Consider the following 27,328-nt stretch of genomic DNA (forward strand, 5'->3'; position numbering starts at 1 on the left):
TTCAAGTTGTTGTGATCTTATTTTTGGCAACACTGAATGGGAAGCTGAACTTTCCTCCTCAGAGAAGGCGGCTATCTTACTGCAAAGAGGGGGCACAGATATTCACATGGTGGGACGGATGGGCTGTGGGAGGGAAGGCATCTATCCTACTACAAAAAGGGGGCACAGATATTTATATGGTGGGACGGATGGGCTGTGGTAGAGACTGCCAATTCCCTTCATCCTACATTCCCTGTGTCCATCTCTTTGTCCTGCCCCTTATTCCTCTCCCTCACTCTCTGACTAGCAATTTAGTCCAGGACCCCTACACAATAGGCAAATGCCTACCACTGAGGTGTAATGTGTAACCCCAGCCTTAAAGAAAAAGATTTATTTATTTTATTTCGGTGAGTACACTAGCTGTCTTCAGACACACCAGAAGAGGGATTGGATCCCATTGCAGATGGCTGTCACCATGTAGTGACTGGGAATTGAACTCCGGACTTGTGCAAGAGTAGTCAGTGCTCTTACCGGCTGAGCCATCTCTCCAGCAACTCCTAACCCCACCTTTTTTATACTTTCTATTTTCAGACAGGTTCCACTAAGTTGTTCAGGCAGGCCTTGAGAGGCCTGTGCCCACAGATTCTGTGGACACAAAGGCTGCCCAACTGGAAAGTGAGCTTCCAGGCTCACCACTGTTAGGTATTCTTGCCAAAAGAACATGATTTGAACAGTGCGGATAACCTCTACTTTACTTTGTTTGCCTTGCTCTGTCCCCTTCCCCAAAGAGAGGACATGCCATTTGTAACATGCCAAGATGGCAAAATGCTTCAAGTTTAGTATTTGTTGTAAGTAAGTCTGCAGGAAGTTATCCTAAATATATCTAACTGGAGGGCAAAATACTAGAATTCTCCTGTTAAGTGTGATTTGGAAATATCTGCTAAAAAATTGTATGCACCTTGACTCACTTTGGGGAGTGTATTTTACTTACACACATCTTAAGCATGCACATATAAGGTCATTCACTGCACCATTGGCCGCTTTATAAAAAAAGTTCTTAATATGCCCTGTATGTTATAACATACCATCACTACTTTAAAAATAATAGTTAAAAAGGGACTGGTCTTATATGGCTAGGTCACCAGAAAAAAAGAGAAAACTTTAAAGGAGAAAAATAAGGCATGTTACTTTCTGTGAAAAGAAGAGAATACAAAAAGAAATTTTGTATGAATAAGAAATGGAACCATGCTGGGCGGTGGTGGCCCACGCCTTTAATCCCAGTGCTTGGGAGGCAGAGGCAGGTGGATTTCTGAGTTCTAGGCCAGCCTGGTCTACAGAATGAGTACCAGGACAGCCAGGACAACACAGAGAAACCTTTTCTTGAAAAACAAAACAAAACAAAAAAAACAACAACAACAAAAAAGAGGAATCACATGTAAGTGTAGAATGACCACATAACTTGTCACTAGAGTAACAGGTTCTAAATCGAAGGGCAGTATTACTAATTACTTCAGAACAATAGATAAAAAAACAGCATTGTCTGAACAAAGAGGTATGTATGGCTAATACTTTAAAAAGATACAGATGTAACAGGAAAAGGGAATACACAGATATAGTCCAAAGGTATCTGTGTATATGTGTGTGTGTACATTATATCTATACTACATCTTAGAGTTTTGTGGGACATGTCTCTAATAATCCCAGCTGGCTTCCAAGTCCATAGTAGGTTCATGTGTATAGACTTGAACTCCTGATCCCCCAGCCGCCACTTCTGGAGTGCTAGTATTATGGTGATCAGCATCAAGCCTAGCTATTTATTTGTTTATAAGGGGAATATGGCAAAAGAAGTCCACTAATATCATAAACTGTGCAGATGAGTTTCCTCACAAGTGGAGAAACGCAGACATCAGCACACCTAGATGCTAATGACTCATCCTGGGAGGATCCTATTCTTGATATATTCCCTCCCAGGTAAATTATCTGAAGAACCAGCTTGTCTCCATTGCAGACTTAGAAACCATCTTATAGTAATGACAGATTAGGTTCCTTTCTGTTTATCATTAAACCTCTGTTCCAGACAAGCTAGGTTCCTTCTTGTTTATGATTAAACCTTTGTTTGTCAAGCATTGGGTTATTCTCCACCTGTAACCTTATCTACAAAATGTTCTGCACTGCCTGTTCTAGGAATAGAAATCATGTCTTTGCATCTAGAAGTGGCTTATAGCCAACTTGCTGCCTTACCTGCTGCATAGGTTACATGACCATCAATGACTACGTTGTTATGGCTATCTGTTGTGATTACCTTGTTTTGCCCGCCGCCTAATCCAAATCCCCCATTTGGAACCCCTTACCCCTGAGCTATAAAAGCCTTGTCTTCCCTGCATCCAGGGCTGACCTATCAAATTCCACCTTAGGGGAAGGCAGCTCGTGTATACGAATAAAAAAGCTTGCTTTCATTAACTGCTTGCTTTAATTTGGCCATGATGGGTCGGTTGTATTTTTCCTCGTATCTTTGGAATTGACATCCCGTGTGTGTGTGTGTGTGTGTGTGTGTGTGTGTTATTTGGTTTTTGTTTTGTTTTCCTTCAGTGTTGGACTGTAGTGAATTGGGAATAAATCTTTATATAGGTAGTTTAGGAGATGCCTTAAAGAACAGAGCGGTAGCCGGGCAGTGGTGGCGCACGCCTTTAATTCCAGCACTTGGGAGGCAGAGGCAGGTGGATTTCTGAGTTCGAGGCCAGCCTGGTCTACAGAGTACAGAGTACGTTCCAGGACAGCCAGGGCTACACAGAGAACCCCTGTCTCAAAAATACAAAAAAAAAAAAAAAAAAAAAAAAAAAAAGAACCGAGTGGAAAACGACAATAATCAGACCCGGAACTTAGGGAAAACGAGGTCATTTGACTTGCCGGGCCCCTACTGAAGTTGCACAAAGTACACGCCTTCAAGTTCTTCAGCCAATCCCAGGTCGGAGCGTGAGGGCCTGCGTCTCTCGGGAGACGTGGGCGGCCCTTAAACCAGAGGAGAGGAGTCTTGTGTCACTCAACCCTGAGGGCGGAGCTAATTCGGGCTCCCGTATCCGGCGCTCTGGCCGACAAAGGCGCTACTCTATGGCATCTCGTGTCCCCTCTGCCTGCCTTCTGGAGGACCACACTTGTTTTCTTCTTGGCAGCGAGAGGTCCCGCAGCCGTGGCTGAGCTGGAAGAAAGATGGCGGCTGCCGTGCGACAGGATTTGGCCCAGCTCATGAATTCAAGCGGCTCTCATAAAGATCTGGCGGGCAAGTGAGTATTTCTTAGGAGTACAGAGGTAGGAAGGAAGCCACAGATTTACCTTCCTAGAGGCGACGGGCGCCCTCGAGTGTGAGGCTCGAGCTAGGCCTGACTCAGGGGGGCGGGCCTGAAGTCGGCTGTGGCGGTAAATGCTGGGAGCAGCGGAAAGCTGTAGGGACCGTGTGCTGGGGTCCTGACTGTCCTATGACCCGGGGTGACTGCCAGCTTCTTAAGTCCTTGATAACGCCCTCTGCGGGTTCTTTTGGCTTCTGGAAGCGTGGTAAGAAAGATGACGGCTCCCCCGGCGGTGGGCGCCCTCCCTAGTGTCTCTTCGGCGAGCCCAACACACCGAGTCTGACTTCTATTTGCTGCCGCCTCCGCCCTCGCCTTGTTGGAGGTAAATTTATATTCTGGACTTTGATGCAGAGTTTTATTTTGAAGAGATGGCTTTCCAAGATAGACAGGGGCTGGGAAGGTATAGATGCTGTCATGTGGTCCAGAACTTCTCAGTTCATTGCGTGTGTGGGTCCTTACTTTCTGGATACTCTCAGTCCGTCACCAGCTCTGTAGAGGGGAAACCAGGCAGAATGTCCTCGGGCTCAGGATGTCTAGAACAGTGATATTTCCAGGAGCTGCTTAGGAATTTTGTCAAAACCTAAGGGTGCTTACATCCATTCCAGGTCAAAAACCGAGACTTGTTTCAGTCCCCTCAAGCAGTTGTTGAACAGCTTTAGTCTTCTTTTTGTAGATTTCACAGTTTTGCTTTCTAATGAAAGTATGCCTTCAATTGACGCTAACATTTACACCTCACAGCTGAGAGCACGTTGATCTAATTGATGAAATATTCTTGCTCAAACCTGCACATTGAAATGGTGCATGTGTTGTGTGGTCGCTGTGCTGGCTTCTCTGTGTAGAAAATACAGTTTACTTTATTAGTGGGAAATTTAGTTGTATCCCCTGGGCTTAACTACATCATTCTTCATTTTTCTGCTTTAAAAAATGGTAGGGTAATGGTGAGACTTGGTCTTATCTGATTTCAAAATGAGCATGTGTCTGTGTACTAATTACACTTCAGTAACTGAGCACAGTCCTCGGTGTATGGAAAATGTCATAAAATTATTATTAAGCAGTCAGTAAGTACATACAACTTATTCCAGGAGTTGGAGATAGTTGACTTATGTCTTCATTGTTTGTTTGTTTTTTTTTTTTTCATGTATTAATACTTTTATAGATTTGGGTAGAAGTAAAACTAGCTTATGTAATCCCTTATATTTCCTTTGATTTTTTTTCTCTTTATTACAGAAAATGTAAGTTCATTAGTTATCAGCTAAGGTACACGTGTTAGAACTTGAAAGTTTTCTGGAACTTCAGTTACTGTTTACCTCTTTAGCTCAGAATTAGAGATGAACAGTAGCATGTCTCCAATAGGGTGTTTCTCTTGCCTATTGTAGCTAAATACACAATTTAGTAGTATAAAAGTGACCCCACTCTCACCCCCGCCCCCACTCCACAAGTGGTGGGGAGCCACCTGGGTAGGTGCTGGCAATTGAACTCAGGTCCTCTGGAAAAGCAGCACACATTCTTTTAACCACTGAGCCATCTCTAGCCTTCAGTGCTTTTTTTCCTGAGAATATTCTTAGCCTTCCCTTCAGGTATTTACCTAGTACTATCTGGTAAGAATGTGTCAGAATGTTTACTCTCATAACACAGTTCTGCAGACCACATTCTTTATGATGGACATATGTCAAGTCATCTGTTTTTTTTTTATATTGGGAACTGAGAGACAAAAGCTTCCACCTTAAGGAATTATAGAGTACAAGATTTCTAATACTGACACTTTCTGTTCCATATAGTGTGTTGTTCAAGAAATGTTGGTTAAATCAGTGAATAGCCAAGGGCTAGGGCTAGGGCTAGGGGTCATAACTTCTATTTGAAGCCAGGTTCTTTTCAAAAGCTCACTTTTAACCATCCAGACTGTATTTCTTCTCTTGTTAAAAGCTCATTTAGACATGCTTTCTGATGTTATCTAAAGTTAGTATAAGAAACTAGCCATATAAATAGGATTTTGTTGTGGTTGTTGTTGCAGATATAGACTACTTTATACACACACACACACACACACACACACACTTATATATATGTATACACACACATACAATATATAATTACATATAGGTTGAGGTTTTTGGTTTGGTTTGGTTTTTAATCTCTTATAAAGGTTTAGAAGAGCAGACTGGAGCAATAGCTTAGCTGTAAAGAACTTCTGGAGGACCTGGGTTCAGTTCCCAGCATTCACATAGTGACTCTCAAACATTTATAATTCCAGTTCCATGGGCTCCAATGCCCTTCTGACCTGAGGACACCAGACACACATGTGGTGCACAGATACACATGCAGACAAAACACACACACACATAAAAGTAATTAAATCTTTTTTCAAGAAAAGTTTTAGAAGCCAGGTGAAGGCCTTTGATTCCAGTACTTGTGAGTTGGAAGCAGGTTAGTCTCTGTGAGCTCCATACACAGACCCTGTCTCAAAAAAAAAACCAAATGGAACAAAAAGCCCCCAAATTTTTAGAAAGACTGGAGAGGGAACATGTGAAGGTAATTGTTGTGACAGCCTGTCTTGACTGTCTTGACTAAACTACTTGGTTCTTTTTTTGTTGTTGTTGTTTTATTTTGTTTTTTGAGACAGGGTTTCTCTGTGTAGCCCTGGCTGTCCTGGAATTCACTCTGTAGACCAGGCTGGCCTCGAACTCAGAAATCCGCCTGCCTCTGCCTCCCAAGTGCTGGGATTAAAGGTGTGCACCACCACCCGGTAACTACTTGTTTTTTGAACATTTGATTCAGATGTGTCTTCCTGGAAACCTGGTCCACATGCACACACACGCAGACATTCATGGCATCCTTACACTGCAGTTGGTTAGTTAGCTTCCTGTGTGCAGCTGGAGCCTATTTTCTCATGTACATAGATTAGGTCGTTTTGTCTGTTCATTTCTTCATTTCCCTGACCAGAATTCAATTTATAAAAAAAAGTTATTTCTTTGAGGGCAGATATTGGGCATGAGTTATAGGTCTTTGTTGAACCAATCTTATGGAAATACAACCTTTAAAACTTCTTCTCAGCCGGGCAGTGGTGGCGCACTCTAGTCACATAGCAGTCAACATAGCAGTTAAGCCAGGCTACAGCCCATGTCTTTAGCTCCTAACTAAATATAGCCACAGTTTTGGCCTTAATATTATTTTGACCAAACTTGGCTATGTTTTTTTGTTTGTTTGTTTGTTTTTGTTTTTAGTGTCTCATTCATACCCTAGACTGTCCTGAAACTCCTTATATAGAGTTTATAGTCATCTCAAACTCATGAGAAACTTCTTGCCTCTGTAACAGAGAATGGACTTCTTGTTTTTGACTAAAACTTGGAGATTAGCTTCCCCCAGTATTTCCCATCACCACTAAATTAGAATACAATGCTTAAAGAACAAGAGATTATTAGAGATTACTTCTCCTAAAAATTGTGTTAGCACATACTTGCTTTAATTTTGGTCACTCTCTGTGATGCATCTATGTAAATAGTAGTTAGCTTTTATTGTGAAATAAGCTGCTGAAAAAAGTCACCTAGTGACTTAAAACATAATGTATTTAGTTTACAGTTTTGGAGGTTGACAGTTTGTTTTAGGCTGAGGTAAATAATAATCTGCCCCAAATGGTCTTGGTCTCCCACATGCATCTACAGTGAGCTGCAGACCAGGTACAGGGACAGCTCTGATTCTGTGAGGTGCTTGGCTAGTGTGACAACAGGGTCCCAGAGATAATGACACATTCAAGGCCGCCTTGGTCCAGGCTCAGAAGTGACATTTCATCTCTGCTACATTTGAGTGGTCAACAAATTGAGAATGGAGGAGACATAAACTTTTTTTATGTGAAGAGTTACAAAGTCAAATTGCAGAGTGACATAGATACAGGGAGTGAAAGAAATGTGGCCGCTTGTTGAAAGTATTTGAAGTTTCTTGGCTGAGCTTGCTTGGGAAGACAATAGATAAGATTCTCTGAACAGTTCTGGGAAGTGTCTGTTGTGTTGTCTGCTTACCTGCCTGCCTCTGTTCTTGGACGTTGTCTTATTCTGTAGCTCAGACTGTACTCTTCCTGCCTCGGCCTTCTAAGTATTGCGGTTATTGGCATATGCCACCATTCCTGGTCTAAGTAACGCCTCCTCCTCTTTATGTGTGTTCTGGCTCTCGACTCCAGTGAAACTCTGTTCAGAACAACATACTGGAACTTATTACCTTCTCTCTCGGGTGTTTTCCATTTTTGTGCTTCATTCTAGTTCTTCAGACCTGCTCTCTGGGTTCGCTGTCCTTCAGCTGTTGTGTATTTAAGTTGGTTATAATATTTTTCAGTTCTGTAACTTCTGGTGGTTGATGTTCCAAGTGACACTTCACAGTTCATAAGTTTCTTGTTGAACTTCAAAGCTCGCCTTATTTCCCCAGGAATAGTTAGTTGTATTATAGTTTTGTGGCTTCAGCATCAGTTCCTAGATTGTTGCTTTGGTTGGTACTAGCTAATATCATGTGCCTTTCTAGTCTTTGTTTATTAGCATGTTATTTTTAAAGCACTTTTTAAGAGACAATTTGAAGCCTAAGACACTGTGTTTCAGACAGAATTTTCATTCCCCCTGTCAGCACCTGCTAACAGTCTAAGACAAAAGGCTTCAGGTTTTCTTTTCTAGATAACGCTTGGTATTGAATTTGTGACTTATTTCAAAGGTGCTTGTCTTTCCTGGTTTGTCATGCAGATCACATCCCTCCAGCTCTGTCAGTCTCCCAGAAACTGTGACTTAACCTTTCAGTGTTTTCAGCAGGGAGGCTTCCTCTTGTCTGTTCTGGAAGTGTCTTCATCACCCCACTTCTCCACTGCCTTTGAGGGCTAGAAATTGTCTCCAGTAAGAGGTTGTGGTTCACTTAAGTTCTTATTCTTTCCCTGCCTCCCCTGTCTTTTTATTTACTTATTTATTATATCTGTGTGTGTGCATGTGCATGTCTTCAGGTGCATGTGAGGTCAGAGGACAAATTTCAGAAGTTGTCAGTTCTCTCCTTCCATCATGGCTGTAGGGATAGAAATCAGGACATTAGCTTGTGTGGCAGGTGTTTTCCCACGGAGCTGTCTCAGTGGTGTTCTTTTTTTTTTTTTTTTTTAAAGATTTATTTATTATTATATGTAAACCCACTGTAGCTGTCTTCAGACGCACCAGAAGAGGGTATCAGATCTCATTACAGATGGTTGTGAGCCACCATGTAGTTGCTGGGAATTGAACTTGGAAACTTTGGAAGAGCAGTCAGTACTCTTAACCACTGAGCCATCTCTTCAGCCTCCTCTCATTGGTGTTCTTACAGTCTTCTCACTCCCTTTTCTGTGATGTTCCCTGAGCCTTAGAGACAGAGATAGAGAAATCCTATTTATTGATGATTATTCAACAATCATATATTCTAATCACTCTAACCAGTGGTTAACCTTTTTTGTTTGTTTTTCTTTTTTGAAACAGCATTTCTTGGTGTAGCTATGGCTGTCTGGAACTCACTCTGTAGACCAGCCTGGCCTTGAACTCAGAGATCTCTTTGCCTTTGCCTCCCAAGTGCTGGGATCAAAGTTATTTACCACCACCACCACCACCACCTGAGTGCCCAGTTGCTAGTCTTTAAAATTATCATTGCCTACTGAAAAAAAAAGAAGTTTCTCCGACCACAGCTGATGGTAGCACTATGTATAAACGTAAACATAATTATTTTAAAAGCTATTTGATGTCTGCCCATTTAGCAAAATGCCTAGAGCAGCTTCCCTATAAGGCCTGGAACTTCCCCAGCCATGGGATTTTTGACTCAGTATTTATATCAGACATGAATCCCCTCCCATGGAGCAGAAGTCAACTCCAGTCAGAAAGTGGTTGATTATCTTTTGTTGACTTGGCATTATTACACCAGTGGGCATACTTGGCTGGACAGTCCATAGTGTTGAATGCAAGATCCACAGCTAAGTAAGACTGTTGTTGAAGGTTCTTCCTTCCCAGTACTTTCTGGTACTATGAGGGTTAACCAGCAGGGAGGAAGCTTCCAGCCCAACTTGATTTTTCTGTCTTATAGTCAGAGCAGCATGTGTAATCTTCAGAAGTAGCACCTTACCACCTAATTCTAGTGGGCAAACCTCAGCAAAGGTTATCGCCTGTGTTCTTTGGCAGGTGACTGCGTCTGTGTATATATGTGTATGTGCATCAGATCTGTCGCTACTAGAGTTATATACAGATGGTTGTAAGCTGCTGTGGAGGTGCTGGGAACTGAACTTGGATCTTCTGCAAGAACTTCCAGTGCTCTTAACCACTGAGCTGTCTGATGCCTTCTTCTGGCCTTTGTGGTCTACATGCATGTCGTACACCAGACATCAATATAGGCAGAACACCCATACACAAAGTAAAAGTAAATACATTTAAAAAAAATGGTTTTTTATATTTTTTGAGTCTGGGTTTCTTTTTGTAGCCCTGGCTTACCTGGAACTCATGTAGATCTGCCTGCCTCTGCCTCCTGAATGCTAGTTCTAAAGGCATGTGCCACCACCCATAGCATCATAACTTTAGGCAGCAAATTTGTCAAATACTTATCTTAGTTTATATATTGTTAGTTTGAATATTAGTTTGTATAAAATACTCTAGGAATATGTAAATGTAAGACTTAGGTATAACCTTGATTTAATAGAATGTAATCAAATTTGAAAAATCAATCAAAATGATAAATGACCATCATTAAGTATAACCTATCTGAAATGTGTCCATATCAATAAGTAGGTAAATTTGGGCATAAGAGAAATGCTCCTTTCTGTAGCTGTATGTGTGTACATACTGTAAGTGAGGAGGCTAGAGTGGGCTACTTCAGAGGAATGAGTTCCTCATACAGTGTTACCCCTTAAAGACTCAAACTCATTCATAGGAAAAGTAACACCTTGGTCTCAAGGCTTTCTGTTCCCTTAACTGTTTTTGTCCTTTGGAATTTGCTGTTCCCTGCCAACACATCTGCTTCTGTTGTGGATTTACGGAGCTCTCTGTAACCACGACTGAGGATTTTAGATGAGTTGGGAAAGAAACTGGATGGTAGCTTTGAAGATGGGCCTTACAAAGCATGCCACTGATCTGAATGAGTTCAGGCCCTGTTTGTGCAGGCTTTACTTTTGGACTTCATTCTGGACCACTTTCTGAATAGCTGAAAGGTTGTTAGGTTAGCAGATATATTTAAGTAGTCAGTGTGATGGCTCATACCTGTAGTTCAGACTCAGGGGAAACTGAGTTCCTGACCAACTTGGACTACAAAGGGAGAACTTATCTCAGGAAACAACAAATTAAAAAAAAAATTTAATGCTTTTTAAAAAATATGTTTAAGGTAAATTAAAGAGTGATGTTGTCTAGATGGATTGTGGGTAAAGATACTTACTAGGGCACCTGGAGGCCTGGGTTTGATCCCTAGAACCCATGTATAGGTAAAGGAGGAAACCAGCTCAGCCAAGTGGTCCTATGAGCTCTATGTGCACACCATGGCATTTTTGCCCTCACCCTCAGTAATGATTTTTGTAAGTTGTTCTGTGTGTATGGACATTTTGCTTGCGTGTATGTCTGCATTGTACATGTGCCTAGTGTCCACGGAGGCCAGGAAGCAGTGTTAGATCCTGGGACCAGAGTGCATCTGTAGATGTTTGTGAGCCACCATGTGGATTTTGGGAATTAAACCTTGGTGCTATGGAAGAGTACCCAGTGTTTTTAACTGCTGAGCCATGTCTCCAGGTTCAGTGATAAATGTTTTTAAAAGAAGAGAGGGCTGGAGAGATGGGTCAGTGGTGAGAGTGCTGATCAGTTACTTCTCCAGAGGACTGGGCTTGGGATTCCAGCCATGCACATTTTGTGGCTCACAACCATCTGTAACTCCACCTCCAGGGAATCGGATTTCTTGGCCTCTGTGGGTACTCAGATTCATATGGCAGATGCTTACCCATAAATAAAAGTAATAAATCTTAAAAATTAACAAAAGGGGCTGGAGAGGTAGGTCAGTGGTTAAGAGCACTGGCTGCTCTTCCAGAGGTCTGAGTTCAATGTCCAGCAACCACACAGTAGCTCACAATCATCTGTAATGGGCTCTGATTCCCTCTTCTGGTGTGTCTGAACACAACTACAGTGTCCTCATATAAATAAAACAAATAAATCTTTAAAAAAAATTAACAGAGTGAGTTCCAGGACAGGCAGGGATATACAGAGAAACCTGTCTCGAAAAACAAAAACAAAACAAAACAAAACAAAATTTAACAAAAGATAAAAAGTAATAAAATTTAGCCCCCCTTTACTGAAATAAAATGTTACCAGTGTTAAATCATTGCTTGTTTTGTTCCATGTACTGTTTAAGACTGTGCATTTCAGTGAACAAAGCAGAAAAAAATGTCCCTGTCCTCTTTGAACTTGTGTTTTAGGAAGGAACTTAGCATTGCCTGGTAATGGTCACTGTTTATTTTTAGCATTTCTCTTACTCTTTTTATAGCGCCTGTTTGCTGTGGTGATGGATATGTGGTGGTGGAGAGCAGACCAGTTGCTAGAACTGAGTGCAGATGTCTGATAGCAGGAAGAACATTTTGTTAGTGCATTCGCTTGGTGGAATTGGTTTTGTACATGTGGAAAACATTCAGTCTTTAGTAGTGGTTCTGTTCTCTAGGCAGTATTATGCTGTGGTTGATGATCATGAAGTTGGCAAGAGGAAAAGCCAATCAATTCAAATAATGTACTTGCATGTCTGTATAACATACTGTTGAAGAAAAATGTAGCTTATTTTTGAAAAGAAATTTCAAAGGAAGTTGGAATTTTAGTTCTGGTTCAAAATGAAAGTTCTCAGGAAGGCGGCACCTTAAATTCAGTAACATAGAGTTATGCATTTACTCCTCTTCTGATGGGTTTTTAAAGTAAAAAAAAAAAAGAAAGAAAGAAAAAGAAAATTCTGGTACTCAATATTCAGTATGGTGGCACAGTCCTGTAATCCCAACACTTGGAAGGCAGAGGCAGGCAGGTCTCTGTGAGTTCGAGGCCAGCCTGGTCTACAGAGTGAGTTCCAGGGCAGCTAGGGCTACACAGAGAGACCCTGTCTCAAAAAACAAACAAGCGTACATACAAACAAACAAAATACAAACAGAATTGCAGGTTTAGTATTTATTTTAAAAATCGTTAAGATTGTATCTGTTTATATTTATTTATTCAGTTAGTTATTTGGTCTGAGAACAACTTCTGGAAAAATCACTTCCCACATTCCACTGTGTGGGTTCAGGAATGAAACTCAGAAGTCAAAATTGGCAGAAAGTGACTTTATCTGTTGAGCTATTTCACCAGTCCTGAGGCTTAGTGTTTTTTGTGATGGACTGGAACTTTTGAAAATACATTATTTTATCAATGTGCTATAAAGAAAACTGCCAACTAGAGATTAATGGAAGAGATTAGCGTAAATTGAAAAGACAGAATACATGTCAAACTTAAACTTTGGAGTTTACATTAGACAATATATGTTTTAGGTTCAGTTCTCTTGCTGCTAGGCAATACCCTGACAAGCCACTTAGAGGGAAGGGGATCTTTTAGTTCACAGTTCCAGGCTTCTATCCATCATTGCTGGGAAGTCAAGGCAGCAGGAGCTTGAAGCAGCTGCTCAGATCATAGTCAAGAGCAGAGAGAGAATAAGAGCACGCATGATTACGCATAGCTTGCTTTCTCAGTTCTTCTGTTGAGCATTCCTTGCCTGGGGAATAGTGCCGCCAACAGTGGGTAGGTCTTCACCCTTAAATTAATTGTCCAAAGGTGAATCTGATTAAGGTAGTTCTTCATGGAGCGTCTCTTCCTCAGTGATTCTAGATTGTTTCAAGGTGACAATTAGAACTAAACATTCATTATTCTTATTTGATACTGTTTTAGATATCGTCAGATTCTGGAGAAAGCCATTCAGTTATCTGGGACAGAACAACTAGAAGCATTGAAAGCTTTTGTGGAAGCGAGTGAGTAGAGTGGAAGAGCCACGCTGGATGACTGGGTAGTTCTTTAAAGCGTTGTCAGCCTGTTTTATACAATCAGTGTTAAATGTGCTTTGAGATGAACTTACTCCACACTTTTAACCACTTATAGTTGAGTTACTTTTCAATTGAATTGTCTTCAAAATTGAAATCCCAATTAAGGTTTTATATAGATACTCTGCTTTACCATTGCACAAAAATAAAGAAAAGGGAAAGTAAAATTTTCAAGGCATTTCCCCCAATCTCTTCTTAGAAAAGTTACTGTATTTTTTCCTGCTTTGCTGTAGTAAAGAAATCAGTAAAATCTAGTATAAAGAAACTAATTATGTAACATGAGAAGAATATGGAAGTCTCTGAACTGAATGTATTAAGTGGTAATTTTAAGTAAAATTTAATTGCTTAATGGAAACTTATGGATTATTGATGTTTCCTGTGTTTTGCTTTCTCACCAGTGGTGAATGAGAACGTGAGCCTTGTGATCTCACGGCAACTGCTAACAGACTTCTGCACACACCTCCCTAACCTGCCAGACAGCACCGCCAAGGAGGTCTACCATTTCACCTTGGAGAAGATCCAGCCTCGGGTCATTTCCTTTGAAGAGCAGGTAAAAGTCTAGAGCCCTAGATGTTATTGTTGTTGTTTTGTTCTGTTTTAAAAACCAGGAACTGGAAACTCCTAATTCTTAGTAATTTTTTTTTTTTTGAAGAAAGTTTTCATATAATATATTTTTATTATGTTTTGTCCTCTCCCACTTCCTCTCAGATGTTCCCCATCCACTTAGCTTTATGTTCTCTTTTCTCTCTTTAAAAAAAAAAAAGCAAACTTTGAGACACAGAGGCAGGTGGATCTACACATACACACATACACACACACAAAATAATAAATCCACAGAAATATCATTGAGTTGAGTGTGGGGCCTGCTGCCCTTGAGTGTGGCTCATAGACCAAGAAAGACTAGTCACCAATCCTGTTGTGTTAAAACAGTAGGTTTTGAGCTTAAGACAACACATTTTTATGGTCTTATGGTATTAACTCCTTAAAGAAGATAATTGCTCAGTTTCATATTTTTTATAAAACTGAATCAACAGCATTTACAATGTAAAATCAAGTAAGTATTAGGACATAGCAGCTCCAGCTGGAGCCTTAGTAAAGATTTTCTATTCAGTTTTACTTTGTGTATACAAACATGTAGCACTGTGTACAGATGGAGGTCAGAGGACAACTCTGTGGAATTAGTTCTGTTCTTTCATCTGCGTATGTGTTCTGCTGAGCAAACTCAGGTTGTAGGCTTTTGTAGCATTGTATGTTGAGCAATCTCAGTAGTCCTAGTAAGACTGTTAAAATTAAAAACTTAGGAAAACTCCAACATCAAGTATGTAGCAACACAAAAGCAAAATTTAATATTGAAAAAAATGTTGCCAAAATGTACAGTGTAGAAATGTGTTGTTTCAATTTTCTATTTTCATATTCTGTGAATACAAACTTGATAGAAGTAAAAAATGGGTGATTGTACGTAAACCTGCAGCTTAATATATTGTATGAGAGCACTGAGTAATATCTATGTCTGTCATTCTAGGTTGCTTCCATAAGACAGCATCTTGCATCTATTTATGAGAAGGAAGAAGACTGGAGAAATGCAGCCCAAGTGTTGGTGGGGATTCCTCTGGAAACAGGACAAAAGTATAGTAAATAGTGGACTTGGATGGACTTGGATGAGTGTCACTAATGTGTTTTCTTAAATCCTAACACAGGAGATACAAATATTTATATAGTGCATTAGATGGTAGTAAATGCTTCTCAAAGACTGACCGAGTTGTCTGAGGGCAGACAGCTCTTTTAGAAAGGGTGTTAAGACAAAGGTCTGCCAGGCAGTGGTGGCACACGCCTTTAATTCCAGCACTTGGGAGGCAGAGGCAGGTGGATTTCTGAGTTCGAGGCCAGCCTGGTCTACAGAGTGAGTTCCAGGACAGCCGGAGCTACACAGAGAAACCCTGTCTCAAAAAACCAACCAACCAAACAAACAAAACCAACAACAACAAAAGAAATCAGTCCTAGGGATATTGTCACTTGAGTATTGAAGCCGTTGTAAGGTCTTCAATTCAAAGAAAAGTGAGTGTCAGGCAAGGTGGTACATGTCTTTGATCCCACCACTCAAGAGTCAGAGGCGGGCAGATCTCTGTGAGTTTGAGGCCCACCTGGTCTACATAGAGAGTAACAGGTTAGCCAGTGCTACATACTTTAGACCGTGTCTCCAAGAAAAAGTGAAATGAAAGTGAGCCAGTGTGATTTTGAGCAGAGAAGTGACATGGCATGATGATGTGTTTTAAAGAACCACTGAGTACCAGGTGGGGACTCAAGTGCTGGCAGCAGCGGTAGACGTGGGTTGTACCACCACAGTTGGGGGACCTTCTCAGAGATTCAGTCTGCAGAGTTCCCATGTGAACTACAGAAAACAGCTGAGTCCTGAGGTTTTGGCCAGAGTACTTGGAAACATGGAGTTGCCCTGCCTTGTGGGGAGTAGATTTTGAGGGAGGATGAAGCGTACATTCTGGAATGTGATAAGTGAAGAGACCTAGTAGTGAGCAGCGTGTTTTGTCTGGAGGAAGTAGAGCAGTTTGGGCTACAAGGAGACATTTGGGAGCCCTTGCCTACTAGACCGGATTGACCCTTCCCAGGGGAGGAAAGGATGCAGATGGAGAAGAGGAGTGTGCGGAGTACTGGGGCAGTGCGTAAATGGGAAAGGCAGTTAATTGTAGCAAGTGGGAAGGATTGTCCATTGAGGTAAGATTGCCAGAATAAGGTGTGCTCCTCCCTAGAACCCATGTGAGGGAAAGAGCAGGGATCAGACCTGTGCTGAGGAGTGGGTAATAGTTGGCTGATTAGCATTCATGAGGTTTGGAGGCAGAGTGATCTGACAGGAGCTTTCGTGGTGAGCTGGTGAGATCTGAAGCTGACTGGAAAGAGTGAATGGAGACAGCTTGTTAGAGTTTTCATAGCACCAAAACCAAAAAAGAACCAGAGAGAGACAATAATTAGTGTAGGATAGAAACCACAGCGAAAGTTAGATGTTTATTTTATAACCCATTGGAAAGCAAACATTTTGATAATTGATGCTGGGTATAGTGGTGGTTGCCTTTAGTCCCAGCACTTGGGAGGCAGAGGTAAGTGGATCTCTGAGTTCGAGGACAGCCAGGGCTGCACAGAAAAACCCTGTCTTGAAAATCCAAATAAATAAATAAATAAATAAATAAAATATACATTTAAAAAATTCAAAGTATAATGGGAGAGTTAGTTGCCAGATTGGTCTCCAGGGAGGCTGAGCCTGGATGCAGTTCTACTATACTGTCTGATAAGCCTGAAACTTGGAACTTGTGTCTGTTTCATTTGTTTGTTTATTTGTCCTAGACAGTACAACGTAGATTATAAGCTGGAGACTTACCTGAAGATTGCAAGGCTATACCTGGAGGATGACGATCCTGTCCAGGCTGAGGCTTATATAAACCGAGCATCCTTACTTCAAAATGAATCCACAAATGAACAGTTACAGATACACTATAAGGTAACAAGTGAGCTAATTTGGAATTTTTTTTTATATACATGAGTTATATACCAAGATGTTGCAACATGTGATGAATGTTAATATGTTTCAGAAACTCTCTTTGCCTCTTTTCTTTGACCCTCCAGTTTTCCCTAATTGGAGCATTTTCCCTTGGTAGGTTTGCTATGCACGTGTCCTTGATTATAGAAGGAAATTCATTGAAGCTGCCCAAAGGTACAATGAGCTCTCTTACAAGACAATAGTCCACGAAAGTGAAAGACTAGAGGCCTTAAAGCATGCACTACACTGTACCATCTTAGCATCAGCAGGTAAGCATGTGACTTAGGCTTCAGTGAAACTCGATGTCCGCTCATAATGTTAGGTGGCAACAACTGGGATACTTAGCAAGGAACTCTTCTAGGGGTGTCTCAGTACAATTAAAGTAAATTTAAACAAAAACCAGGAATAAAATGATTTATTCTAAAGACGTAAGTGAATGTATCAGCTTGTTACCCACACATTAAGAATAGTTAAGCCGGGCGGTGGTGGCGCACGCCTTTAATCCCAGCACTTGGGAGGCAGAGGCAGATGGATTTCTGAGTTCGAGGCCAGCCTTGGTCTACAGAGTGAGTTCTAGGACAGCTGAGGCTACACAGAGAAACCCTGTCTCGAAAAACCAAAAGAAAAAAGAAAAAAAAAAAGAATAGTTGAAAGAGGTAAGTTTATTTTTAAATTTTCACAGAAAGAAAATGGTTCTTAAATGAGAACTACCGAGGAGGAAACAATGATTAAAATCTCCAGATTGGGTCAGTAAAGTACCTCATCCTGTAGAGGTGCTTGTTGCCAAGCCTGATGAGCCCATTTGACCCCCAGGACCCACGTGCTGGAAGGAGAAAAGTGATTCCTGAAAGTTGTGCCTCACCTTCACAGGTGTATCACAGCATGGGTGATTCTCTCACTACACAAAAGAAATAAGTGTTCTACCATCTTTAAAAAGATCTAAAGTATTCTGCTTTCAGAGTTTTTTTAAAACCTTTAAGCTTCAGTTTCAGACTAGCATTCATTCTTTTCCTCAGTATATATAAAGTTTTTACTAAATTCTAGCATAGAAAACACACAGCTTTTAAATAGAAAAGACCTTTGTGAAGTATTGTTAATCATAAACCATGGCCTTTCTCAATCATTCTGAAGTCCTCCAAGGTCTGTAGTCAGCTGAGAGCTCATGACATGTTTAGTACTCACACCTAACCCCTCCCCACTTTTTATTAATTTTTGGACACAGGGTCTTTTTATTTCGTCTTGGCTGTCCTGGAACTCCATATATCAATCAGGCTGGCCTCCAGTTCACAAAGCTCCTTCTGCTTCTGCCTCCAGAGTGCTGGGAATAAGGCTTGGACCACTGCTTACATTTCTTTTAACTAAGTATTATACAGGTTCGCTTTGATTTTCTGTTGTTTTACTTTATCATCCAGGCATATCCAACCTGTGGCCCATCAACTGTATGCAGCCACCATGCATAACTGATGTCCAATGTAAAACTACAAATACTCCTAAAATAAGAAGGGATTTTTTGTTTGTTTGTTTTGTTTTTTTTTTTAACTCAATTACATGGTTCTCCATTGTGAACATTGTATGTAATTGTTAAGATTATTTCAGTCTCAGAAGGTTGGACATACCTGGATGCATGGGGTTATTTATAGACATGAATTTATGTAGATGTTAAACGCCTAGGTCCAAAGATACATACTTTTAATATTTGGATAGAAAGTATACATTGCTGTAATTTTACACCACTCCAAACAAAGATGTTCTTGCTGTAGACCATGGTAACCTTGAACCCAGAGATTCTCCTACCAGCCTCTGCCTCCCAAATTATTACTCTTTTTGATGCCCACATCTTCTCAGTATGACTTGGATATTGTCCCAGCAGGGTTTCAGTATTTCTCTATAGTCTAGTGTAAAAAGATAACCTTTCTGTGCACTAGGAATACATTAGGTTCCCAGTACTGGAAAACAAAATGAAAAATATGCTAAAAATGATGTCTTAAGATGGATTTTATAAATATTCTTACTCTTTTAGTAGAATACTCTTAGGATGTTTTAAAAAGTTTTTGTTTGTTTGTTTGTTTGTTTAATGAGTCTGAGTGTTTGTGCTGCATGTGTCTGTGGACCACATGTGTGCTTGGTGCCTACAGAGGCCAGAAGAGAGTATGTGATCTCCTGGAATTGGAGTAAATAGACTTTTGTTAGCTGCCATGTAGGTGCTGAGAATGTAATCAGGGTACTCTGGAAGAGTAGCTCTTTTTTTGTTTTTTGTTTTTGTTTTTCGAGACAGGATTTCTCTGTGTAGCCCTGGCTGTCCTGGAACTCACTCTGTAAACCAGGCTGGCCTCGAACTCAGAAATCCGCCTGCCTCTGCCTCCCACGTGCAGGGACTATATGGCTAGCATCTTACTGATTTGCTTCCCATGGCTTACTCAGCTCGCTTTTTTTCTTTTTCTTTTTCTTTTCTTTTCTTTTCTTTTTTTTTTTTTTTTTTTTTTTTTTTTTTTTTTGGCTTTTTGAGACAGGGTTTCTCTGTATAGCCCTTGGCTGTCTTGGAACTCACTCTGTAGACCAGGCTGGCCTCGAACTCAGAAATGTATCTGCCTCAGCCTCCCAAGCGATGGGATGAAAGGCGTGCACCACCACCACCTGGCTTCAGCTTGCTTTCTTACATTATCTAGACCCACCAGCCCAGGGGTGGCCCCACCCACAGTGAGCTCAGCTTCCTACAGTAGTTACTATCAAGAAAAATGCTCCCCACAGGCTTGCTTGCAGGTCAGTCTAGTGCAGACATTTTCTCAGTTGAGGTTCCCTCTTCCTAAATGACTGTAGCTCTATGAGTTGGCATAAAACTAGCCAGGACACATTACCAGGATTTAGACACTGGATGTTCCCACAGCTACTAGGTGTAGGTGTCTTTGTGACAGAAGAAAGTGGCTACTGAGAGCATTGTTTCCACTCACTTGGTATTAGTTACCAGGTGTTTAAAGGCTCTAAAATGTATACATTGAGACAATAGTGTTTCTTAGCAGAGAAATATTTGATTTTGTTTTCTGTTTCTGAGACACAATCTTTTTGCTCAGTTTTGCTGGCCTACAATTTGCTGTGTAGTTCAGGCTGGCTTCAAATTGGTAAACCTCATGCTTCAGCCTTCCTGGTTCTGGAATTACAGAAGTGGATTCCATGCTCAGCATATATCTTTTTTATTAACTAAATAATGTATTAGTATAAATATACAAGAAGAAAATAGAAATCACCTGGGCTTACAACCATTTTGACCTCTATCCTGGTCCATTTTGTGAATATTCAGTTACTCTCATGTATCTATGTTAGTGAACATATCTAGTGATTAAAATTTATTTTGAACTAACCCAAACTCTCAGTTTTTTCATCATTTCCAGATATGTGCAGACTAAGTAGCAAAATGAGTTACCCAATTCCTGTCTCCAGGTGAGAGTGATCTCATAGTGCTCTGCCTCTTTATAGCCCAGCTTTTAACCTAGAAGCAAGCATTCTTTTGGGGGCTCCTTCTCCATAGTTTTGTGCCCTTTATTGGTGAGTTTGCTGTTAAAATGGTCCGCTGATGGACTGCTAGATGCTCTAGTGCTCTGTGTGTGTGTGTGTGTGTGTGTGTGTGTGTGTGTTTAGGTGTTGGTGTTCGTGAGAACTAGGGGTGGACAAAGTCTTTCTGTGTAGTCTTGGCCGACCTGTGACTCTCACTGGCTTAAATCACAGGCATGCACCACTATGCCCTATACTTAAGTGTTCATAAGTATAGACAGTCTGATGTGGATATTTTTGTGTGACCAAATAGTTTCCTGTAAGCTATATTTTGGCAGAATTGCAATGTTAGCTATGAGTTCAAAGTTAATGAATTAACCATATATGTTAAGTAAGGCTCTAAACAGAAGCACATGAAACAAAGTTGCAGATTGATTGACGTTGACAAAGAATTGATGAGGGGCTTAGAAGAACCTAATTGTGTCTTCAATAGAAGCAGCAGCTCAGCATTAACTGTGTGGTACAGTGACTTTCTAGAACATACTACAGATTATAGGACATATATATTAATGGGGATTGTCTGTATTTTAGTAAGCAAAAATGGGGTCATAGAATGTGATTCTTTTTGTCACTGAAGAAATAATTTAGAACATTTGACCCTCTGTTTCCTAGGACAGCAGCGCTCTCGGATGCTGGCTACTCTTTTTAAGGATGAAAGGTGCCAGCAGCTTGCTGCGTATGGGATCCTAGAGAAAATGTACCTGGACAGAATCATCCGAGGGAACCAGCTTCAGGAATTTGCGGCAATGCTGATGCCTCACCAAAAAGCAACGACAGCTGACGGTAATGATCATGCCTGACGTGTATGCACAGGCAGGGAGTACTCAGGTGTTCCTGATTAATAGAAAGAGGACTAATGACCGATAACATTGAACACTCACATAGGTTTGTGGTTTAATCTGAAATAATCCCTATTGGAAAGCATTTTATGAAATAGTGCATTTTTTTCTTCTTTTTTTAAAATCTTGCTTGAAACTTGTGAAAACTGAAAAAGTATAGCATATACCTATGGCACCTGGATTTTTAAAAGTTTAAGCTATCGATAAATGAAACTAAATAACAGATTGTATTAGAGCATAATTATTCATTCTTGATTAAGAATAAAATTTAGCTCAGTAGCTTGCCCAAGGTTCCTTGGGGTAAAGTGGTACAAATAAGAATAGAGTTCCTCTCATATTTTTTGGTTAAATGACATGTTTGCTTAAATCGGAATGTTTTTGCCAGGAAAATGTCTTTTTAATATTTTCTATTTCATAATAGTGACTATTTTATGTACGTTTGTCTGAGATGTTTTAAAGTCTCTTGTTAACATGACCGTGATACTAAACACAGAGGTGTGAACCATGCACAGAACAGTGTCAGCGTGCGTGCCAGCTAGGCTGGCTGCCTGGGTCACTGTCACTCTGTACCAAAGAGCAGTTAGTTGTGAGTACTCGTGTGTACTGGGCTAGCTGAAAGGTGACAATTTTACTCAGTCTTAACTTTAAGGATTTTATTTTTATTTATGTGCATAAGCGTGTGTCAGTATGAGTATGTGCTGGGTGCGTGGAGGTGTCCTGGGAGGCCAGAAGAGATGAGCCAGTGTTAGGAGCAATGCTGAGGCCCCCAGTGTGGCTGCTGGGAACCAAACTCAGGAACAGCCAGTGCTTGGAACATGCCGACATGTGTCTCTAGGCCAAGATTTTCTTTTTCATAGAATTTTCTTAAGCACCTCAGGAAAATTTTCTTTATGGTTGTAGGACTATTTCTGGTTCTTGTGAGCAATTCGTTTTTGTCTTAGTTAAACATATTTTGAGTTGATAAATTGATTCTCTTATTTTTCTTGACTTCTAGAAAAATTAAATTTGTAACCCAACTGTGAGTCAAGTATGTATGAGCTTTAATTGAAGCTAATCCTCCTGTTCTGTTTTGTTTTAACTTTAGAACTTTTAATTCTCTATAGTCTAAGCAGCCATGATTTAGAGAACAACTCTGATGTACAAATTAGTTAAAAGCTAGGTTGAAAGTTTCCAGAATTAATATAGTTGATCTTCAGATTTGACTTTGAGCTTTCTAGCCATGGGAAAAAAGTAGAAAAATCAGCTCCCTGGGTTTTCTGAAGAGAGTATGACTCAGATCTGTGTGGGGAGGAAGCTTGTCTGCTCCCCTCTCTGAACCAGCCCTGAGCTAGCAGTCCTTTTTTTGTTTTAGATCACAATCTCATTTAAAAACAAAACAAAAAACATTTCATGTATGTGAGTACACTATCACTGTCTTCAGACATACCAGAAGAGGGCATCGGATCCCATTACATATGGTTGTGAGCCACCATGTGGTTGCTGGGAATTGAACTCGGGACCTCTGGAAGAGCAGTCAGTGCTCTTAACCACTGAGCCATCTTCCTAGCCTCCTGAGTTAGCAGTTTTAAGACATGGTGTCTAGTTTGTTTTTAAATTTAGATATGTTCATTGGTTTTTACTCTGTCTCCAATCATGTAGCATTACTACTGGTACATTTCTTACTCTATAGAGTTGCCTGTTCTGGACATTCCACGTTAATGGAATCATAATGCTGTTGTTATGGCCTGTTAAAATTGGCTTCTCTCACTTAGTGTCATGGCTCATCCATGTGATTAGTATTCATTGCCAAATAACATTCTAGTATATGAATGCAAGTTCATGGACAGGATGATTGTTTCCACTTGAGGGCTGTTAATATTGCTGCTGTTTTGTGTTAAAGTTTTTACATTGTGTGTTAATGTGAGCGTGTGTACAGTCTTTCCCTTTTCCGCCATCTGTCCCTTCCTCCTCTTTTCTTTTGTGCTTGAGATTGGTTTTGTGGTCTTTAATGGCAAACATTCTACTATTGGACAAGTCTGTATCCCTATCCTTGGGCAAATCATTTTTTAATCTTCCTTCCTTCCTTTTTTTTTTTTAAGTGTGTTATAGTGGTGAGCAGTTATAAGAAAGGGTTTTGTAGAATACTTCCTTGAAGGTCTCTCTTCATGTCACAGTAACTGGTCTGTCGTTAGATACTCAACACAGTCATCACAAGAGAACTGGGTGAGGCCAGTAGTTCAGGGTGGGTCGGAGACTACTTTGTAAGGATTAGATTCCCTAGTGTACAGGAGGATTCTGTTTCTGAACTCCTGAAAAGAGTAGCTGACCTTACCTCTGGGATATGCCCCATGTTTGCCTCACAGTAAGGTGCTTATGGATGACCAAAAGAATGAGCTAAGGAGCAGTAAGAGTGTGCACTGCTCTTCCCACAGCTCCCACCTCTCACACTACCTGTAATTGAGCCACACAGAACATGATGCTCTGCATGTGCCTTGCCTACCCCAGGAATACACATAATCAGAAATCAAATGAGCCCTAGAAGATTACCATGAGGCTGCCAGAGCACGATGCGTGATTGTTGCGCTGCTGTTGCCAATATGTTTGTGTTTGAAGCAGAAAAAGGAAAGTTAGTGAATTTGTCAGCTAGAAGCAGAGCCCCAGTGCAGAGGGCTCAATCCATCCGTCCCTTAGCAATTGTTCACCAGCTACTCATTGTGTGTGTTACCTCCCGGACATAATCCCTCCCAGAAGCAGCTGGAGTCAGGTTGATTTGGCTTACAGTGTGAGAATACAGACCACCTTGGTGTGCAGGGCGTGAGGGCAGGTGTGTGAGGTGGCAGGACACACAACAATGTGGATGCTCCCTGGCTTTGCCCAGGGAATGGCATGCCCACGTCCAGGGTAGCCCTTTGCTCTTAAATTAAACCTGTCTGGGAACACCCTCACAGACACATTCAGAGGTGTGTTTCCATGGTGATTGACTATCACACTCAATTCTCTAAACACTGTATTTGATTTATCTGTATATAAATTATAATTGTAAATATAGCCTGATATATTAGTGCTTGCCTTTAATCTTAGCACCTGGAAGGTGGAGGCAAGCATATTTCAGTTTAAAGCTATTCTGGTCTACAGAGTGTGTTCGAAGATAGCCAGGGCAACCCAGAGAAACCCTGTCTGGAAACAACAACAACAACAATAATATCAAATGTAAGTTTTAGTGAAGTGTTGATTAGAGGTATAAAGCGGATTATTACATGGCTAGAAATAAAAGTAAAGGTCTTATCTTTTTAAAGTATAAAACTAGTTTCAAACATGTAATGAGTTTCTTTATGCTTATTCAAGGTTCCAGCATCTTGGACAGAGCTGTTATTGAGCATAATCTGTTGTCAGCGAGCAAATTATACAACAACATCACCTTTGAAGAACTTGGAGCTCTTTTAGAGATCCCTGCAGCTAAGGTATTTTTCTTAATTCGACACTTTACATCAGGGAAATTGAAACCCCAAACTCCTGAAGTAATGGAAAGATACATACTTGGTAATGTTCATCAGCACAACAAAAGCTACATGTTTTAAAGCCTCAAGGTAGTGGGAGGAGACTGGTTAAATACTGTTGCCATGAAATTTAATGGCTTTAGCCTTTTTTTTTGTATTTTTGAGACAGGGTTTCTCTGTGTAGCCCTGGCTGTCCTGGAACTCACTGTGTAGACAAGGCTGGCCTTGAACTCAGAAATCTGCCTGCCTCTGCCTCCCAAGTGCTGGGATTAAAGGCATGTGCCACCACCGCCCAGGTGGTTTTAGCTTTTTAAAGTGTGTTTTATGATAGTTACTTAGAATGGAAATCTTATAGAAGTACCGACTTTGTGTAGTGTCTTAAAGACACTGATTTAAGACAAAGTTCCTGGAATGTTAAATGGTGATTCATGTTGTCCTTGTTGCTCTGCCCTAGATGGACTCAAAGGTTAAATGCTCGTCTCTGACCCTAAGATGCCCTGCTGGGACTTTCTGGGTGTGGTTTAATTTAAGGAGTTGTTAACCTTCTAGGGAATCTTACTTTGTTTTTTGGATTTGGTTGGCCATACACAAATTCCAGCACAATACCAATTGCATTTACACTGTTATCACGTCTGAAACATCATCTTAATTTCAGATAATACTGAGAGTAAGCAATCAATATTTCACCTTAATTAAAGTCATATAGTTTATCTGATTATGAAATTTTAACTTAGGATTTTCCTTGTTGTTCTTCTTTTGAGACAGGCTTTCATGCACTCTAGACTGGTCTCACACTCAGTAGGAGGCTGAAGCCAAGGATGACCTTAGACTCTGGATCCTCCTGCCTCTACCTCCCAGTTGCTGAGATCACAGGTGTGTGTATACCAGGCTTAATTTAGGATTTTTGAATAATTTCATTGCATGTATACATTTAGTAAAGAGGGTGAATTGATTTGGGAACTGAGACTACAGTTGCCATTTAAAAGATGTTTTCTTAGCAAGCATGGTAGCTCACACCTATAATCTCAGCACTTTAAAGACTGGGAAGGAAGATGGCTGCAGAGTAAGAGAAATGAACCAAAAGAAGCTTTCTTCTTAGGGTTGGTGCTTAACTGCTTGTGAAGACTAAGGGACATAAATACTTTTGTTAGTAGTGGAATATAATCAGTCAGTAGGAGTGATGTAGCATTGATTTTAAAGATGTCAGTACAAGGGCTGGAGGGACGGCTCAGCAGTTAAGAGCACTGACTGCTCTTCCAAAGGTCCTAAGTTCAATTCCCAGCAACCACATGGTGGCTCACAACCATCTGTAATGGACATCCTATGCCACATTCTGGAGTGTCTGAGGACAGCAACAGTGTACCCACATACATGAAATTAATAAATCTTTAAAAAAAAAAGTATTGACTTTTTTCAGTGAGGACCTGGGTTTGATTCCTGGCACCCAAACAGCGGCTCACGAGCATCTGTAACTCCAGTTCCAGGTGATCCATTGCCCTCTCCTGGCCTCCATCAAAAGAAAGAGCAAAAAGAGAAACAACTTTTTGTTTTCCCCAAGAATCTTAAGGCAATTTATTATTTTATTTAAAGATTTTTGATTATTTCTTTATGTGTATGGATTTTTAAAAGCTTTATTATTTTTATTTATATGTATGTGGGTATGTCCTTGTGAATGTATATCTCTGTGTGTTTATGTGTGCCCAAGGAAGCCAGAAGAGGAAGTACTTCTGGTCTCCTAGGGCTAGAATTAGTCAGTTGTGAGCCATCAAGTGTGGACGCTGGGAACTGAACTCAGAACCTCTGCAGGAGAAGTGCACACGCTTGACCACTGAACTGGTTCTAACCCCATGTATTGGGTGTGCTTTGCTTGCCTGTGTGTCCATACATCACATGTGTGCCTGGTGCCTATAGAAGCCAGCAGAGGGTGTTGGATCCCTGGGACTAGAGTTATGGACAGTGGTGAGCTGCTGTGTGAGACTCAGACCCCAGTGCTATTAACCACTAAGCTCATTGAGGCACATTGCAGGGAAGCAGTGGGCAATGATAGGAACAGAGCTGTGGGCCTGAAGTTTTTCCTTCCTTCCTTCCTTCCTTCTTTCTTTCTTTCTTTCTTTCTTACTCTTTTTTTTCCAAGATTTTGTGTATATGAGTACACCATTGCTCTCTTCAGTCATACCAGAAGAGGGCATCAGATCCCATTACAGATGGTTGTGAGCCACTCAGGACTTCTGGAAGAGCAGTCTGTGCTCTTAACTGCTGACCCATCTCTCCAGCCCCCGCTTTCTTGCTTCTTCTCCTCTCCTCTCCTCTCCTCTCCTCTCCTCTCCTCTCCTCTCCTCCCCTCTCCTCCCCTCCCCTCCCCTCCCCTCTCCTCCCCTCTTTTCCCCTCTCCTCTCCTCTCCCTTCTCCTCCCCTCCCGTTTCCCCCCTTCTTTCTCTTTCTTTCTCTCTCTCTCTCCTTCCTTCTCTGCTTGCTTTCTTTCTTTCCCTCTCTCTCTCTCTCTCTCTCTCTTTCCTTCTTTCCGTCTTTCAAGATTTGGGTCCTAGTGAACTTTT

General features: G+C 40.9%; 1 protein-coding gene across 3 annotated transcripts in view; it reads left to right on the forward strand.

Annotated features, from left to right (window-relative positions):
• Positions 1-3,021: 3,021 nt before the first annotated feature.
• Positions 3,022-27,328, forward strand: part of Cops4 (COP9 signalosome subunit 4) — a 28,677-nt gene continuing 4,370 nt past the window's right edge. Inside the window, exons 1-8 of one of the 3 annotated variants that reach the window (XM_031336969.1) lie at positions 3,024-3,260; positions 13,220-13,299; positions 13,767-13,918; positions 14,891-14,994; positions 16,720-16,873; positions 17,031-17,181; positions 21,071-21,241; positions 24,622-24,737. In XM_031336969.1, coding sequence (XP_031192829.1) covers positions 3,187-3,260; positions 13,220-13,299; positions 13,767-13,918; positions 14,891-14,994; positions 16,720-16,873; positions 17,031-17,181; positions 21,071-21,241; positions 24,622-24,737 — 1,002 coding nt within the window. In that variant the 5' untranslated portion in view covers positions 3,024-3,186. Of the gene's footprint in view, positions 3,261-13,219; positions 13,300-13,766; positions 13,919-14,890; positions 14,995-16,719; positions 16,874-17,030; positions 17,182-21,070; positions 21,242-24,621; positions 24,738-27,328 lie in introns of all 3 variants that reach the window. The other 2 variants (XM_031336967.1, XM_031336968.1) reach the window with 2 other exon arrangements.

This window comes from Mastomys coucha, unplaced genomic scaffold, assembly GCF_008632895.1.
Source record: "Mastomys coucha isolate ucsf_1 unplaced genomic scaffold, UCSF_Mcou_1 pScaffold22, whole genome shotgun sequence".
Taxonomy (NCBI): Eukaryota; Metazoa; Chordata; class Mammalia; order Rodentia; family Muridae; genus Mastomys; species Mastomys coucha.